Source organism: Monodon monoceros, unplaced genomic scaffold (genome assembly GCF_005190385.1).
Source record: "Monodon monoceros isolate NGI ecotype Baffin Bay Population unplaced genomic scaffold, NGI_Narwhal_1 Super_Scaffold_20, whole genome shotgun sequence".
NCBI lineage: Eukaryota > Metazoa > Chordata > Mammalia > Artiodactyla > Monodontidae > Monodon > Monodon monoceros.
The window spans coordinates 84,296,811-84,313,333 of NW_021703777.1; the positions used below are offsets into that span (position 1 = coordinate 84,296,811).

The following is a 16,523-nucleotide window of genomic DNA, read 5'->3' on the forward strand; positions in this document are numbered from 1 at the left end:
CTCTAGCTAGGCTTTATATACACTTCAAAACATCCATCATTAAAGGCCGACATCTTTCATTCTCTCAGACAATTTCAGTTCCTTTAAATTTCTAATCAATAAACAATAATAATAATAATAATAAACCTTCAGCAAATTTTCCAGATGTCTATTCAATCTGTAAAGCCCAAAATTACACAATGACCTTAGGTAAGTTAAGACCTGTGCTGAACAGGATGGAAAGATTACCTCATGAGTGTCACATGTTAAAATAACTATTTAACCTAATGAGTTACCATTTTTAAAAACAGTACACGGGCTTCCCTGGTGGCGCAGTGGTTGAGCGTCCGCCTGCCGAAGCAGGGGACACGGGTTCGTGCCCCAGTCCGGGAAGATCCCACATGCCGCGGAGCGGCTGGGCCCGTGAGCCATGGCCGCTGAGCCTGCGCGTCCGGGGCCTGTGCTCCGCAACGGGAGAGGCCACAACAGTGAGAGGCCCGTGTACCGCAAAAAACAAAACAAAACAAAAAAAAAACAGTACATTACTTAATCAGTTTTTTAATCTACTATGGTCCCTAGATCTTATACATAACCAATAATTTTCTATCTATATTTTCCTTCATGAGGTAGCTGGCTACTATTTAACTGCTCATTCATTAATTTTAACAACTGATCCAGTTTATCAAAATCTGTCTGAAATCTAATACTAGTTTTTTAAATAGCTTTCATTTGTATTGGACTGTTGCCATGTGCAAATTAACCAAGCATTCTCTACACACACACACAAAAGTACATTCAGGTCATGCTGAAATTTTTCTATATGAGATCAGTATCAATTTTTGAGGAACACAACTTTACTTTTTCCCCACTGACAATATTCCATAAAGATCTCAGGTACGTTTTACCAACCAGAGAATTGCACACTACAATGGTGAGTATGTAGTCTAATATATCTATTCATTTTATTGATGAATATTAAGAGACTGAATCAAAAACCTTACAAAACTTTAAATAGAGCTGAACATTTTAGTTCGTTCAGCATTATTACAAAGGTAAGTAAGTCAACACTTACTTAGTGCCTATCGAGTGTTGCCAGGAATTATGCCAGGCACTTTTACTACACTACTCATTTAAATCACACAAGAATTGCATTTTACATGTGAATTTTTAAATGTGCCAAATGTCTTAATGTTCATAAACAGAAGAGCCAGGATTTAAATTTGTACAGCTTAAAAGTCCACACGTCTCCTTTAGTATGCTGCCTACACTTCCATTTCTAGCAAATTTTCAGGTAACTGAAGGAGGAGCTATATGGGGGCTACCACTTATGGTCTACCTCATTATCCCCTTCCAGAACTCCTGGTCAACCCTCACAGCCTACCACAAACACCACCTTCTGTGTATAATCCTATCAGAGAGTTCATTAGTCCTTCCATACCAGAACAACAAAGCTATGAACATGATGTCTGCTCACCATTCCTTCTTCCTTTTAGCTCAATCTGGCCACAGGCTCTTAGAAATGCTGTTGCTCAGTTCTCATCTTTGTGCACATTGCCCTTGTCTCCATAATTTAGCAACTTCAACGCTACCTAATACCTCCTTTTAATAAGTTATCTTTATTTTTTAAGGTAAAATCCTATATCTACTACAGTATTTACTGATTAGGGATTTAACACGTCTTTTTTACCTGTAGTTTTATTAGTACTGTTAGTGCTCTGATTACAACATTGCACAGGTTTTCAGTAGTCTGCTCCAACCCCGATTTTTCCCATAAATTCTAATTTTTAAGTTCATAATTTTGCAAAGCGTAAGTTTTCCAGGAGTGCATATATTTCATTATGGCAGAAATGCCTGTACTCAAAGTATGAACTGAATTACTGAGAATGCAATGCTCATGGGGCACTATACACTCATTCATTCAATTCATTAGACAAATCTTTACTGAAAATCAAAGTAAATAAGGCACTGTTCCAGGCACTGAAGACACAACAATGACGGGCAAAGTATGACTGTATGTTTGTGCGTGTATGCATGTGTGTGCATATATGTGTGTATGTACCTATATTCATATTCAACTAAACAATCTTAAATTACATATTATTGCATTCTAATCTCTTTATCAACAATTTCCAAACCTTTTCAGAAGAATTACTTTTTGTTTCTCAAGAGAAATCTTAAACAGAAACAGAATATACCAGATAAAAGCAGAACTCTACCCATTTATCCCTGTCCCTGAGATATCTCCAGGAAACCCGGGGCTTGTCAGGCTATGATTTAAAAACCACTGGTCTAACAACAATGCTCTGCCTTTTTACATGAAGCCTGTAATAAATAAAAAGACTATGACATGGTAAAATCAACTGAGAAAAATGACACTGAGAAAATCAATCAGGTCACCGTAAAGCTTCTAGTAGAGGTTTATTTCACTCAACTCCTCTCTCTTCCCTCCCATGCAGCTGTTTTAGTAGGAGCCCTAAGATACTTCCTCCCAAGCCCTAATCCTCTAAGAAGGTTATGTGAGAGACTGGGGTTTGGAGAAAAGGAAGCATAAAGCAGATAATTTAGGCCAACTCTTTGAAGGCTTAGGGGGAAATCGTCTCACCACCATAATGGTAAAATCTTAGGGGGTGGAAATTAAGGTGAAAGCCTAGGAAAAAAGAAACTTAAGAAGCTATTTAACTTGAAAAGACCTTAAGCTGAAAACAAACATACATTCTCATAAATCACAAAAGATCCCACAAAACTCACCAGGGTGGGAAATCAAAATGGGGTTTAAGTACAGAATCCCCTTGAATTTGGGACACAGTAATAAACAAAATAGACAAAGACCTCCCCCCCCCCCCCCCCCCGCTTTCTGAGGCTAACATTTTCAGGGGTAGGGGACAGAAGGGAGACAAACATAACAAATAAGTCAATTATATTATAACTTAGAAGCTGATTCCTAACATGGGGTAAAGAAAGTGTGAAGCTAAGTAAGAGGGATCAACAAGGGTGCCAAATGACCAAGAGGGGGGCAGGGGGACATGGTTTGCAATTTGCAATTTTAAATAGAGTGGTCAGGGTAGGCCTCAAGGAGAGAAGAGCCCGAAAAAGAGATAACGAATTAGCCAGGAGGACATCTGCATTCCTGCAGCAAGGATTCCATCTGGGCAGAGCACATTGAGTGAGAGAAATGGAAAAGACAGAAAACGGAAGAGAGGAGGCTGCAGGAGAGGACAGATCATGTAGAGCCTTACAGATCTTTGTACAGATTTTAACTTTTACTCTGAGCCATTACAGGGTATTGAGCAAATTTGATTTATATCTTAAATAGATTACTCTGCTAAGTGAAGAACAAATTTCAAAAGAGCACAAGTATACAGAAGGAGACCCTCAGGCAGCTACCACAATTATCCAGGAAAGGGATGAGGGCTGAACCAGGGTGGTAGCACAACAGGTGGTGAGAAGTGGTCAAATATTTATTTTTCCTTCATTCAAACGTAGTTAGTTTTGTGGGCTCCATTCAGCTTACCACAAACTCCAAATCTAGAATATACTAGTGGCAACAGACTCCATTGGATCTCCAAGTCCCTTACTAATATCTACATATTGCTGAGGTATCTCATATAAATAGTCTTACTGAGTTTTTGACCATTCTAGCACTTTCCCCCATGAAACTTATACTCATTTATTTCTATTCCTACCCAAGTTCATATTACTTTAAAATAATATGGGGAAAGGAAATGGAGAGGTTTTTTTTAAGTCTATGTATCTTTCATTAAAGTCAGTGGTATTTTTTTCCTTCTTTCTTTTTCTTCTTCCCGGAGTATTTCATCAGATGCCTCTTTTAGAAAGTGAAAACAAAACCATAAGAACACCTTTTTTTTAAAAAATGCTTATTGAAGTATAGTTGATTTACAATGTTGCGTTAGTTTCACGTGTAGAGCAAAGTGAATCAGTTTTCATATACATATATCCACTCTTTTTTTGGATTCTTTTCCCATATAGGTCATTACAGAGTACTAAGTAGAGTTCCCTGTGCTATACAGTAGGTCCTTATTAGTTATCTATTTTATACATAGTAGTGTGTATATGTCAATCCCAATTTCCCAATTTATCCCTCCCCTCCCAAGCAAACCTTCTTCTATATTAATAATAATACTGAGTTGATGGAACAGTTCCCTGTATTTTCTCATTTCCAAATGTTACCACTGACAGTCTAGTAAACTTTGTTATTTTTTCATAACTCCTACTTGGTAATCTGTCCCACATTCTTTTTAATTTCATTTCACTATTCAAACTGGCAGAGAAAAATATATGCTACAATATAATTGCTTGACTTTGACAAAAGAATAGAAACATTAGGAAAAAGACATTTTGTTTGACACTGCCACTAAAAAAAGAAAAAGAAAAAAAACTTAACAGACTTTTTTTTTAATGTAGCTTTCTACAATTGGGGATCAAGTTGAGGTTTTAGGCCATACACTTTTCCTGCCCTAAAAAATTACTATCCGTAAGACAGCTTGAGGACTTAAGGGTAGAAAAAGGAATAAAATATAAATTACACAACTGTATCACGCAGTCTTTATCATCAGAAGACTTTGCCTTCTAAAGACTTTAGGAACTGTTCTCCGTAATTAAAAAAAAACTTCGGTGGGGCCTCCTTGGTGGCACAATGGTTAAGAATCCGCCTGCCAATGCAGAGGACACGGGTTTGAGCCCTGGTCTGGGAAGATCCCACATGCCACAGAGCAACTAAGCCGTGCACCACAACTACTGAGCCCACATGCCACAACTACTGAAGTCCGTGCGCCTAGAGCCCGTGCTCCACAACAAGAGAAACCACCGCAGTGAGAAGCCCACACACCACAACGAAGAGTAGCCCCTGCTTGCCGCAACTAGAAAAAGCCCACGCACAGCAACGAAGACCCAACACAGCCAAAAATAAATTAATTAAATAAATTTTTAAAAAAATTAAACTTTGGGATCCACATGTTTATTTGACAAACCTTTTATAATAATGCCATTTAACAGATGAAACAATGCTCTACAACTTTAAGCTCTCAGACATGCGTTACCTTATTTATTCTAGTATAAGGTATCAAATTATCTGAAAACAGGCTGACCTTTAATAAATCCTAAGAAAAATTAAAATCATATTTCAAAATAAAAAATGGAACAATTATTTACTAAAATATAAATATCCTCACAGAAATGTTATTTTGATTTGTTTGTAAATCATATGCAATTAGTGAGCTGAGAAAAGCAGCTCAGGGATTCAGATCACTAAAACAGTCTTACCTTCTGATGTTTTCCATCGTTTCCATAAATCCTCAACAGTTATATGCTTGTCTTCTCTGTGCAGATGGCTGTGTTTATTAGTAGCATCTTTATATTTCATATCTTCTCTGATAAACTATAAAAGAGAAAACACTAAGTTAAGTATACTTAAATTCATTATTTTATTCTCTACAAACAGAAGAAAGTAAAATGTGAAATACAGCAGCTGGTAATTTTCTGATCATAACTGGTGCATGTTTGGTATTTTATACTCACATTCTTAAATGTTTATAAAATTTATTTAATGAGATGTCTTCTAATCATAACAACAACAGCAGCAGTAAAAGTACTTATTTAACTCATTATTTATCAGGTCCTATTGCACACTATATAATAAATATGTCATATCTACACACACACACAGTCATTTAACTTCATGACAGTTCTATAAGGAAAGTATTATGTATTGCCATTTTATAGATAAGAAAACCAAGGCCCAAAGAGGTTAAGTAATTTGCCTAAGGTTGAAAAAATAATGAATGTCAGAGCTGAGATTCCAACCCAAGCAGTTTGGTTACACTCAACAGCATAATGTACTGCCTCAATTATTATACATTTTTACCAAATACTTAGTGACAGGGGTATTTCAGAACACACTAAATACTAACCTCAATTACTGCATCGTATTTCTGTTCTTCTGCCTTTTAAGTCATTACTTATAGTTGAAAGACATGATTACAGTGTTTAGAACTAAAGTATTCTACAAAACTGAAGTAGATCCTCTATTAATCTTACTTTAAAGTATATACAGAGAGAAAACACTAAAAATTTTCTTTGCTAAAAACCAACCTACTCCGTATTGCTTCATTATATAAAATTCTCCAACTGCCCTTCACTGTCTAGCAAATAAAAAGCTAACTTTTTAAGAATTACATACCATTTCCCAATCTTGTCCCTGACAATCTTTTAGGCTTTAACTCTTGACACTTCCCCCAAATCAACCCAATACTCTAATTATATAAAACTAATAGTTTTTATAAATTATTATGCTTTTTCTACCTCAATATTTCTGATCTTTCTTGCTTTGGTGTTGTTTTATTTGGTATCTTTATTAATTTTTTTTTCTGATTCCAAAATTATAAGATCATACAAAAGCTTATTTCAGAAATCCATAATGCAGAAAGTAGAAATCTCTTAGAGCTCCAAACCCTAGAGGCATATTTTTCTGACTTTTATATACTGACAATGAACATCACCCTCAAACAAAAGACCAAATTTTACTTTTGAGTAGAGCTGTTCTCTACTGAAACTAAAAAAGAAAACTTTAATAGCTGTAGAGAAATATAGAGAAAATCATTTCACTTTTCTAAGCTAAATAACCTTGGGTACAAATGAAGAAACAAAGTTTTAGGAAAAACTACTACTCTGCATGTGGTCAGCAGACTAGTGTCAATCAGCAAACTGACACTGGTGTAGAATATACACAGAAATGAAGAAATTTCAGAATTTAGAAACCTTTATAGCAATTAGACAATGCTTTCAAGGAATCTGACCCCAAGCATGAGGTAAATTTACTTGCCATGTAGGTCCTATCCATAATGAACTGGTAACAAAATATCTGGTTCTTCACCATAGAGGTAATCTGGAAAGCACTAATCTAGAAGGCCCACTTTAGCACTTGTATATTATATTGTTCTAAACAATGCCTTACTCTTTTTTTTCCTAAATGCCCCCCCTTTTTTTTTAAAATTTATTTATTTTTGGCTGTGTTGGGTCTTCGCTGCTGTGCGCTGGCTTTCTCTAGTTGCGGCGACCGGGGGTTACTCTTCGCTGCGGTGCACAGGCTTCTCATTTCGGTGGCTTCTCTTGTTGTGAAGCACTGGCTCTAGGCGCACGGGCTTCAGTAGTTGTTGCTCGTGGGCTCTAGAGCACAGGCTCAGCAGTTGTGGCGCACGGGCTTCGCTGCTCCGCAGCATGTGGGATCTTCCTGGACCAGCGCTCGAACCCGTGTCCCCTGCACTGGCAGGCAGATTCTCAACCACTGCGCCACCAGGGAAGCCCCTAAATGTTCTTTTTTAAAGTTATTTTTAAAGGGACCTGCCTCACTGCCTCCACTCCTCCTGTCTATTTCTATTTCCCATTTTCTATTTCCCTATTTCTGCCCATCCCTCTTCCTCTTCTGACTGACATTTTTTGAAACCTGTAGATATACCTGGAAAATATCTGCCACTGAGATGCTCAGAAACTGCCCCTATCTTGGAAGAGATCCAAGAGTTAGAGAGAAATTCTAGAATGAAAAACATGATGATTGACAGAGCAGAGAGGAAGCCTGTCTTGGAAATGGTCCAGTCAGTTGGAACAAATGGCAACTGTTTCATTTATGTGACACATTAAAAAAACAATGTCCTAGGAAATTCTTTTTACCACGTGAACACAAAGAGCCCAGAAGTAGAGTTCTGTGGCTTTAGGATCAACATATTTCAGAAAATAAAGCTAATTACCATATATAAACTAGGTGTGGCTTTCCAGCTACTGAATTACTCTAGAAAGCCTAGAATGAGTGTATAGATATCTATCAAAATATGTGCTTAACAAAATAATTAAGATATAAAAAAGACAATTTAAAAAGCTTATAAAGATATCTATAGTACATCTGCTATAAAAGAACTGACTTCCAAGAAAGTTGAGCGTAAACTGAATAAATACACTGAATTATGTTTTCTCTGGAATTATCATTCAAAAATTAATACATACTTCTGTTTTAAAATATGACCCTCGAGCGCTTCCCTGGTGGCGCAGTGGTTGAGAGTCCGCCTGCCGATGCAGGGGACACGGGTTCGTGCCCCAGTCTGGGAAGATACCACATGCCGCGGAGCGGCTGGGCCCATGAGCCATGGCCGCTGAGCCTGCGCGTCCGGAGCCTGTGCTCCGCAACGGGAGAGGCCCCAACAGTGAGAGGCCCGCATAGCACAAAAAAAATAAATAAATAAAATAAAATAAAATATAACCCTCAAAATAAAACAAAAGTATATTCATATAACAAAAGTATACTCTATATCTAATATATCGTCAACATTTTGATCATAAAATATGACTAGAAAGCACCATAATTAGAATTACTTTATGTTGACACTGAGTTGGAAAATACTTAAACCAAATACAATACAAACCATTAGCTTCCATTAAACCATTTTCCCAATATCCTACAAAGGAGCAGACAATTCTGACTGCTCACACTTTATAACTTCACAGGAAACTGCAGATTTTAGAAATGGGGGAGGCTAGTAGAGAAATTTTAAAAAGAGTCACCAATAACTGAAAATGCATGAGCAAATTATAAATACTTCTTATTCATTAAAATCTGTGAATTAAGAAATCTGAAAATAGAATCTGAAATCCCATGAAGTAAATCTTCAAATAACGTACAGCAAACAATGTAGAGTTCCTTAGTAAACATATCCAATTATGCAAACCTACTGCAGGAAAGTCTGCACTGACAATACAAATAAAGGAATGCTCAATAAATAAATGACTATTGAATATTCAAAAACATTTACCCAGAGGATTCTTTTATATAAATTCTTCTGGTACCATTAAAGAAATTACATATCCAGTTTAAAGAAGTTACAGTTTTTTTTCTTTTTTACTTTTTATTTTGAAATATTTTCAAAGGTTGCAGAATAAACAAAAAGCTTTTTCCCCCCAGCTGAATCACTTGGGAATAAGTTGCAGGCATGTTGTCCCATTATCACTGAATAATTCAGCATGTTTTCCTATAAACATGATGTCATCCTATATAGTGATGGTATGACCACAAAAATTAGGAAATTAACACTGATACTCTATATTCCCTACTATTTAATCCACAGAACACATTCCATATGTGCAGTTGCCCCAATGATATTCTTTGTAGCAAAAGGATTCAATCTAGGACCATGTGTTAAATTTAGTCCCTTTAGTCTCCTTCAATTGAGAACAGTTCATAAGTCTTTCCTTGACTGTCACAACCTTACAGGAAGTCACCTTTTGAAAGACTGATTTCAGTTCCTTGTACCTGTAACATATATATTATTTTGCATTTTATATTTGTATTTATATTTTGTATTTGTGCATTATTTTGTTATATTTACTTTTATTGTTTTATTTTTATGCTATTTATTGCATTTGTATTGATATTTGTATTGTGTATTTTTATGATACTGCTTAATAAAATCTGATACATATTAATATAGACATATTTTGGGACTCTATTCAGCCTCTACCTCTTTCCCTGAGAACTACCTACCAACATTAGTGCAGATCCCTGAATGTGTCCCTTCCCTCAACCTATCACCCCCGCCACAGCTATGTGATCAAAGGACAGACACTCGACCCAGAAGAAAATAATCCAGAGCCTGACCAGGATGACAAAATTCTATCTCAAAATTCTGATCTACAAATCAGATCATGAAAAGCTACGTCACTTGGCCAAGGTTCTGGATTTTTAAGGTAGTAAAGACACTTGTGTTGAAGGTACCATTTTATGAGCAGTCAAGGTGGGCCAGGTGGTGAGGAGAATGGAGGAAGCCAATATGCAGAGAGAGAAAATAATAAAAGAGATAGGAGTGAGCACACAGAAAGATACAGCAACAGAACTGCCTCGGTTCCCAATGACTTTCCAGTCTCAGTTACTCCGGAGGCCTGGGCTATACAATTCTTGTCCTGATCGCCATGATGTAACAATGATAAATCTGTCTTTCCTCTTTTATTCTTAAATACACAATTTTAAGACCTCAAAACCCAGGAGAGGTGATTTATCATCACAGTTAAGCACTCAGACTCTGGAAGCGACAGACTGTATTCAAAATCTGACTTCACTACTTACGTTCTCTCTAGCCTCATATTTCTCCTCTGTACAGTGAGGAAAATAAAATTGCCCATTACATATGGTTATGAAAAAGGTTAAATTAAAAATGCGTTCATAGTGCACAGAAGTATTAGACAATAAAAATGTTTCTAACCAAAGTAATTGGTTTTTATATATCAATGTTATTACTGCTGAAGTTTAAAGCCTAAATAAATGAGTTTCACCCCAACTATACTGGTAGGTTTAATACACATTTTGGGGAACTTAGACATTTATGAAGAAAAGATTGTGCAATACTCTTAAAGTACCATTTCACATATTCTGAAACAAAATACGTAACACAGAGATGGAGAGGAAAACCAGTCTTTTCACTGACAATGTAAGCAGAGACTTTCCCAAAGGACACCTGTCATCAAAACAACACCTATCATCCAAGGTCTGACACGTGAGTCAGTCAAAGCAGATGCGTTCCTTGAAAACAATTCCAGGGTCTTCCTGTCTTGAAAATAATACTAAAATAGCTTAGCATAATGCTTCAGAGGGGAAAGAATGCATAACAAGAAAGGTAACTACTGTTAATCTCAACTTTTAAAAATGAAAAAGCTAAGGCAATGAGAGGGTTAACAATTTATTCTATTTTGTATATAGCTATTTAGAAGACCTAATAGTGAAAGTAAATTCTAAATAATTCTAAAACGTAAGTTCTTCACCATCATCCTAACCTGGATATTCTGTAAAAATTCATTGATTCCCAAACTCTCAGAAATGATAACATTAACAATTAAGCATGAGCTGCCTATGTTTCTCTCTTCATCCCAAAATTGTTAAAACAAACAGCACAGTGACTGAGAGCACAGACTCAGTCTCCAGACCACACAGATATCCCAAATCTACTATTTGTCAAATGACCTTAAGTAAGTTACTTTATGCTCTGTGCTCCTGTTTTCTCATCAGCAAAATGGTAATAAAAGTCATACGTCAAAGGGTTGTGAAAATTAATTTATTTCATATGATGTGTAAAGAACAGTGCCCGGTATATAGTAAACACTCAAAAGTGTGAGCTACTTCTAGTATACTAACACATTCCTTGTTTTAATAACCTTGATCTTATCATCTAAGATGGATGATGACAAAAACACAAGAGAACACAGGCAAACTGGTATATGTTTTCATGAAAGTTAAGAATGAAAAAAACAGTATAATTATTTAACATCTGAAAAAATTTTCTTCAGATCCTAAATTCAAACATCTAAATTATATGCTAATGAAAAATTCAGGCTGATTTGGATAGTTTCTCCATTTTAATACAAGCATAACTTTACATTTCTGCTCCACCTCCCACCAGGGTAACTCCTTGTAGTGTTGCCATAGTACCATTTCAGCCCTTAATCCCATTCCCTGAGCTTCCAACATCAAAAAACCACCAGTCAATCCCCAGTTTACCTGAAATAATAAATCCAATGATGACCTCCTTAGGATCCTGTTCTCTGAACAGCTCAGGGTTCAACTGGTTCCACAATTACTGTCAACACCATTTAAGCTAGACCATAGCCTTTTTTAAGCTAATTGTAGAACTTAACCATTATTTATGACACTGGTGCAATTGATGGACCAGTTAATAGACAGAGAGATGACCCATGGTCAGAGTGAAACAACTAATTTACAAAGAAACTTGTAAAACACAATGTTTTTATCAACTGAAGTCGGCCTGCCATTTGTTTTACAGAAACCAATGCATGACCTATATCATGGTTATTCTTCAAGATTATTATTGATCATAACCCAAAAGTCTCTAACAAAATTACCCATGATTCCATCAGTCTGCCTACTAGTTTAAAAAAGGAAAATAGCACTGTACTGTCATTAAAAAGAACACAAAAGAGTCAAAATGACTTACCTTCTGTGTTCTCATTTGGAAAATAAAAGGTAAAAGATATCTCACGAAGTTATAATGATAAAAAAGAGAGCATAGCTTTACAAATATATGGTGAAAATATATACTAGAGTTAAAACAGGTAGGTACTGTGCCAACTAGAGATAGACCAAAGTCAAGTTTTGGCCTTAGTTTCCTCTGACAAAACCTACCATTAGGATTTGGTCTCAGATTCCAGAGCTCTGAACACCCAAATACCTACATACATGTCTTTCTGCTATCCATGAATTTGTGTGTGATCAATACTCGTAAGATCACATAAATTAAAGTTATATCCAATCAGCATAACATCAGTAATATATATAAAGTAAGTCACTCAAATTTAACACAAATATGTGAATTTCACTTTAAGTAGTGATAAGCATTCAAGACATAACAAACAAAAAATCTCCTTCTGTTTTTTTTGGCGAAAATTTAGTAAGTCAGAACTTACATTTCCAGCCACAGATGAAATCACAGAGACCAGATGTACCATCCTCCCCCAAAACAACTGAAAACCCATACAAAATGTAAGGAACACCAGCTTTCAAGACATTGAACACTAGGCAACAAATTACAGTGATCTCTGAGAGACAAGAAACAAACAAAGTATGCCCTATGGCTGCCCTAAATTAGTTCCTGGAGAGAACTTCCAGAACAAGGTGCAGGAAGAGAGAACCCAGGCAGAGACTGGCAGTCCTGAGTTGAAGAGATGGAACTGAAAGGCTGAGGAGACTAAGGGAGGGTAGAGAATACAGGACTAAGTACCAGAGAAGAGTAAAGCTGCACAGAGGGAGAAGCCTGGGTATCTAGAAAGAGTGCCTTGAGTCTTTAGCTGACTACCGATCAGCTCATGCATGCAAGGAAGCTACAGCAAGCCAAAGAAAAAAGACATGCAAAAGAATTAGTGAAAACAATCCCTGAAGATTTCACAGGGCGGGGAATGGTGCTTATTCCTACAAGACAGAGTAGAAAACCGTAATTTGTGTGTCACCAGGTAGAATACTAAAAAGGGTTTTGCCTCAGTACTAGGGAATATTAACCTTAGACTAAGCTCCACATTGGTCTTGCTTAAAAAGCTTATAAGTACCAGCCAAAGGGATTAAACTGTTCCCAAGTAACTTAAACCTGTCCTAGAACAAAGCTTAAGAACATTTATAGGAATAACTACGAATACCCACACCCAACAAGGTAAAATCTACGATGTCTGGCACCCACTGAAAAATTACCAGACATGCAAAGATACAGAAAAATACAACCTCAAATTAGGATAAAAATCAATTAAAACCAGTCCAAAAATGGCACAGATGAGAGAATTAATAAACATATTAAAATAACTATTGCAATTATATTCTAGATATTTAAGTTAGGGTAAATATTAAGCATGTTAATTGAGACATGTTTAAAGTTCTTTTCTAAAGACCCAAATCAAAATTCTAAACATGAAAACTACAATGAATGAGATGAAAAATACACTAAATGAGATTAATGACAGATTAAACATGGCAGACTAATATTAGCAAACTTAAATACAATAAGCATTAGAAACTATCCAGGTACTTTCCTGGTGGCACAGTGGTTAAGAATCAGCCTGCCAATGCAGGGGACACGGGTTCAAGCCCTGGTCCAGGAAGATCCCACACGCCACAGAGCAACAAAGCCCGTGCGCCACAACTACTGAGCCTGCGCTCTAGAGCCAGTGAGACACAACTACTGAGCCCACATGCCACAACTACTGAAGCCCACATGTCTAGAGCCTGTCCTCTGCAACAAGAGAAGCCACCACGATGAGAAGCCTGCACACCGTAACAAAGAGTAGCCCCTGCTCGCCACAACGAGAGAAAGCCTGCGCGCAGCAATGAAGACCCAACGCAGCCAAAAAACTCTATTTAAAAAAAAAAAAAAACTATCCAAACTGGATAATGAGCCGTGGGTCTACTTCAAGCAGCCTAACACAGGTGTAATTGGAGTCCCTGAGGAACCAAGAAAGAGTGACAAAAAATCTTATTGGAAGAAATGATGGCTATAATTTTTCCAAATTTTATTGAAACTATGAACCCTATAGATTCCATAAGATCAATAAACCTCAAGACAAGAGACACAAACTACACCAATCCACATGACAGTCAAACAGCTTTAAATGAGGGATAAGCAGAGTATCTTAAAAGCATCTAGAAGAGGGGAAAAAAGGCACATTAAGTATAGGGGAAAGAAAAGGAGGACAGCAGACTTTTCATCATATACAATACAACCCAAGGAATACTTCAGCAGCATATTTAAAGTATGGAAAAAAAAACAAACAACTTGTTAACCTACAATTCTTACCTAGCAAAAGCACCTTTCAAAAATGAAGGCAAAATAAAAACTTTTTCATATATACAAACACCAGAAGAGTTTGTTCAGACAAGAAGTCCTGTACCACTAGAAATGTTTTTAAAGCCCTACAAGCAGGGCTTCCCTGGTGGCGCAGTGGTTGAGAGTCCGCCTGCCGACGCAGGGGACACGGGTTCGTGCCCTGGTCTGGGAGGATCCCACATGCCGCGGAGCGGCTGGGCCCGTGGGCCATGGCCGCTGGGCCTGCGCGTCTGGAGCCTGTGCTCCGTGACAGGAGAGGCCACAACAGTGAGAGGCCCGTGTACCGCAAAAAAAAAAAAACAAGCCCTATAAGCAGAAGAAAGATTGCTGGAAATGTAACTACGTGGGAAAAATATATGCAATTTATTGTAAGTCAATTATACCTCAAGCTGGTGGAAAAAAAACACAAAGCCTGTACAGGATGTGTAGGAAATGGCACATTCATACATCTGTGGGAGTACAAACTAGCACAACACTTTTGGAGGATAATTTTAGCAAATCAATTAAAATGTTAAATGCTCATTGCTTTTACCTCAGAATTTCCACTTTTCAGAATTTATCCTACAGCAACACTCCCAAAACTATAAAAAAGGTCAAGAACTTTCATTGCAATATCGTTTAACCAACAATAAAAATTTGAGAACACCCAAACTGCCAATAATTAGGAGAATTATTAAACAAATTATGGGACTACCATGGTAAAATTTAAAATAAGGTCTATTTATCCTTAAAAAAAGAGAAGCTTACATTTAATAAATCTGATACTTAATAAAATTATGTTCACTGAGTATGATTACCTTGCATATTTTTTCATGCTGACTAGAAGCTCTGTTACATGCCTAATACATTAAAAAACAAAATTATAACAAATCAATCAGAGCTTCTGATGTACATTTTCATACTATCTGTTAACTCCTATCCTAATGCAGGAAGGTGTTAGCTAGATTCATCAAGGCACTGTCTGATAATTTCCAAGAACAACACAGAATTAAATCAGGCATTCCCAGAGCCTTAATGAGATTAAAATTCTCATATATGTTTACTAACCATCTGTATTTCTTTTATGAAATATTACATACTTAATTTACATCTGGAAATATGTGTTGGACTCCTCTCTGATAAAACAAAGAAAGAGAGACTGAGATAAAGGCAAAACAACAGCCCTCCAATCTCCTCACTCTTGATGTTATCATGCGAGGATATACAAAACTTGGAGCTTTGTAGCATGAGCAGAAAGCCAAGAAAATGAAAAAAAGCTAACACAGAGTCCTACACATCACTGAGCTTCTGAACTAACCTTGAAACCATTTGGTCACAGACTTATGGTAATTTCTTTTCAAATGCTAAACTCCTACTTGTAAAGCTACTTTAATTCAGATATTATATAACTTGCAGCCAAAATCATCCTAAAATATACAATCCTCAAGTAACAAAACTTCTGTAGCTTGCCAGTCCCCATCCGGCACTCATTACCCAAAGTCTACACTCATTTAATGACCAATAATAAGCAAAGATGACTTTTGACATAGGGAAATAAAGGAAGAGAAAAATAGGGAATTAGAAATATAAGGAATCACAAAATCAAACTGGTAAATTGACTTTATAAACTAATTATCCAACTGCATATTATTGTCTATATATTCTTTTAATCAAAACTAAAGGATATGAAGCCATCCAAAATTTGTTTCAGCTTTGGGGGAACTCAAGGAAAGGCATACTTCCATATTACAGTTAGATAAAGGAAAAAGAAGAGTGCAGAGAAGTGCAAATACACAGAAGTGTGCATGCATACACACACACGCGCGCACGTGCGCACACACACACACACAAGTTTGCCAGGCAATCACAGCAGTAAACAGTGAGAGACCTTCCTAAGGAGAGAAAAAATATCTAGAGATAAAAGCCAGAGCTATAATTGAACAGTTCCTTCCATCTGATACTCTTTTTGCCTTGCCAATATTAAGAACCAAGTTTTAATCAGACTAATTAAGGGAACTGACAGGTTCTTAGTCATAAGTTCTAGTAATTTTTAATAAGTATTCACCTATATTTTCTTTTAACTCCTGAATGGTTTCACTTTTATTAAATTTTTTAATCTGATTTATTTTTGATGTAAGGTGAAAGGTTAGAATCTAATTTTATTTTTCTCCAAATCTTAGTTATCCAAGTATT

The 16,523-nt window shown here is 36.5% G+C and overlaps 1 protein-coding gene across 1 annotated transcript in view; it reads right to left on the minus strand.

Annotated features, from left to right (window-relative positions):
* STIM2 (stromal interaction molecule 2) overlaps positions 1-16,523 on the minus strand; it is a 168,645-nt gene that overhangs the window by 57,924 nt on the left and 94,198 nt on the right. Inside the window, exon 3 of the mRNA XM_029234816.1 lies at positions 5,260-5,374. Coding sequence (XP_029090649.1) covers positions 5,260-5,374 — 115 coding nt within the window. The remainder of the gene's footprint in view (positions 1-5,259; positions 5,375-16,523) is intronic.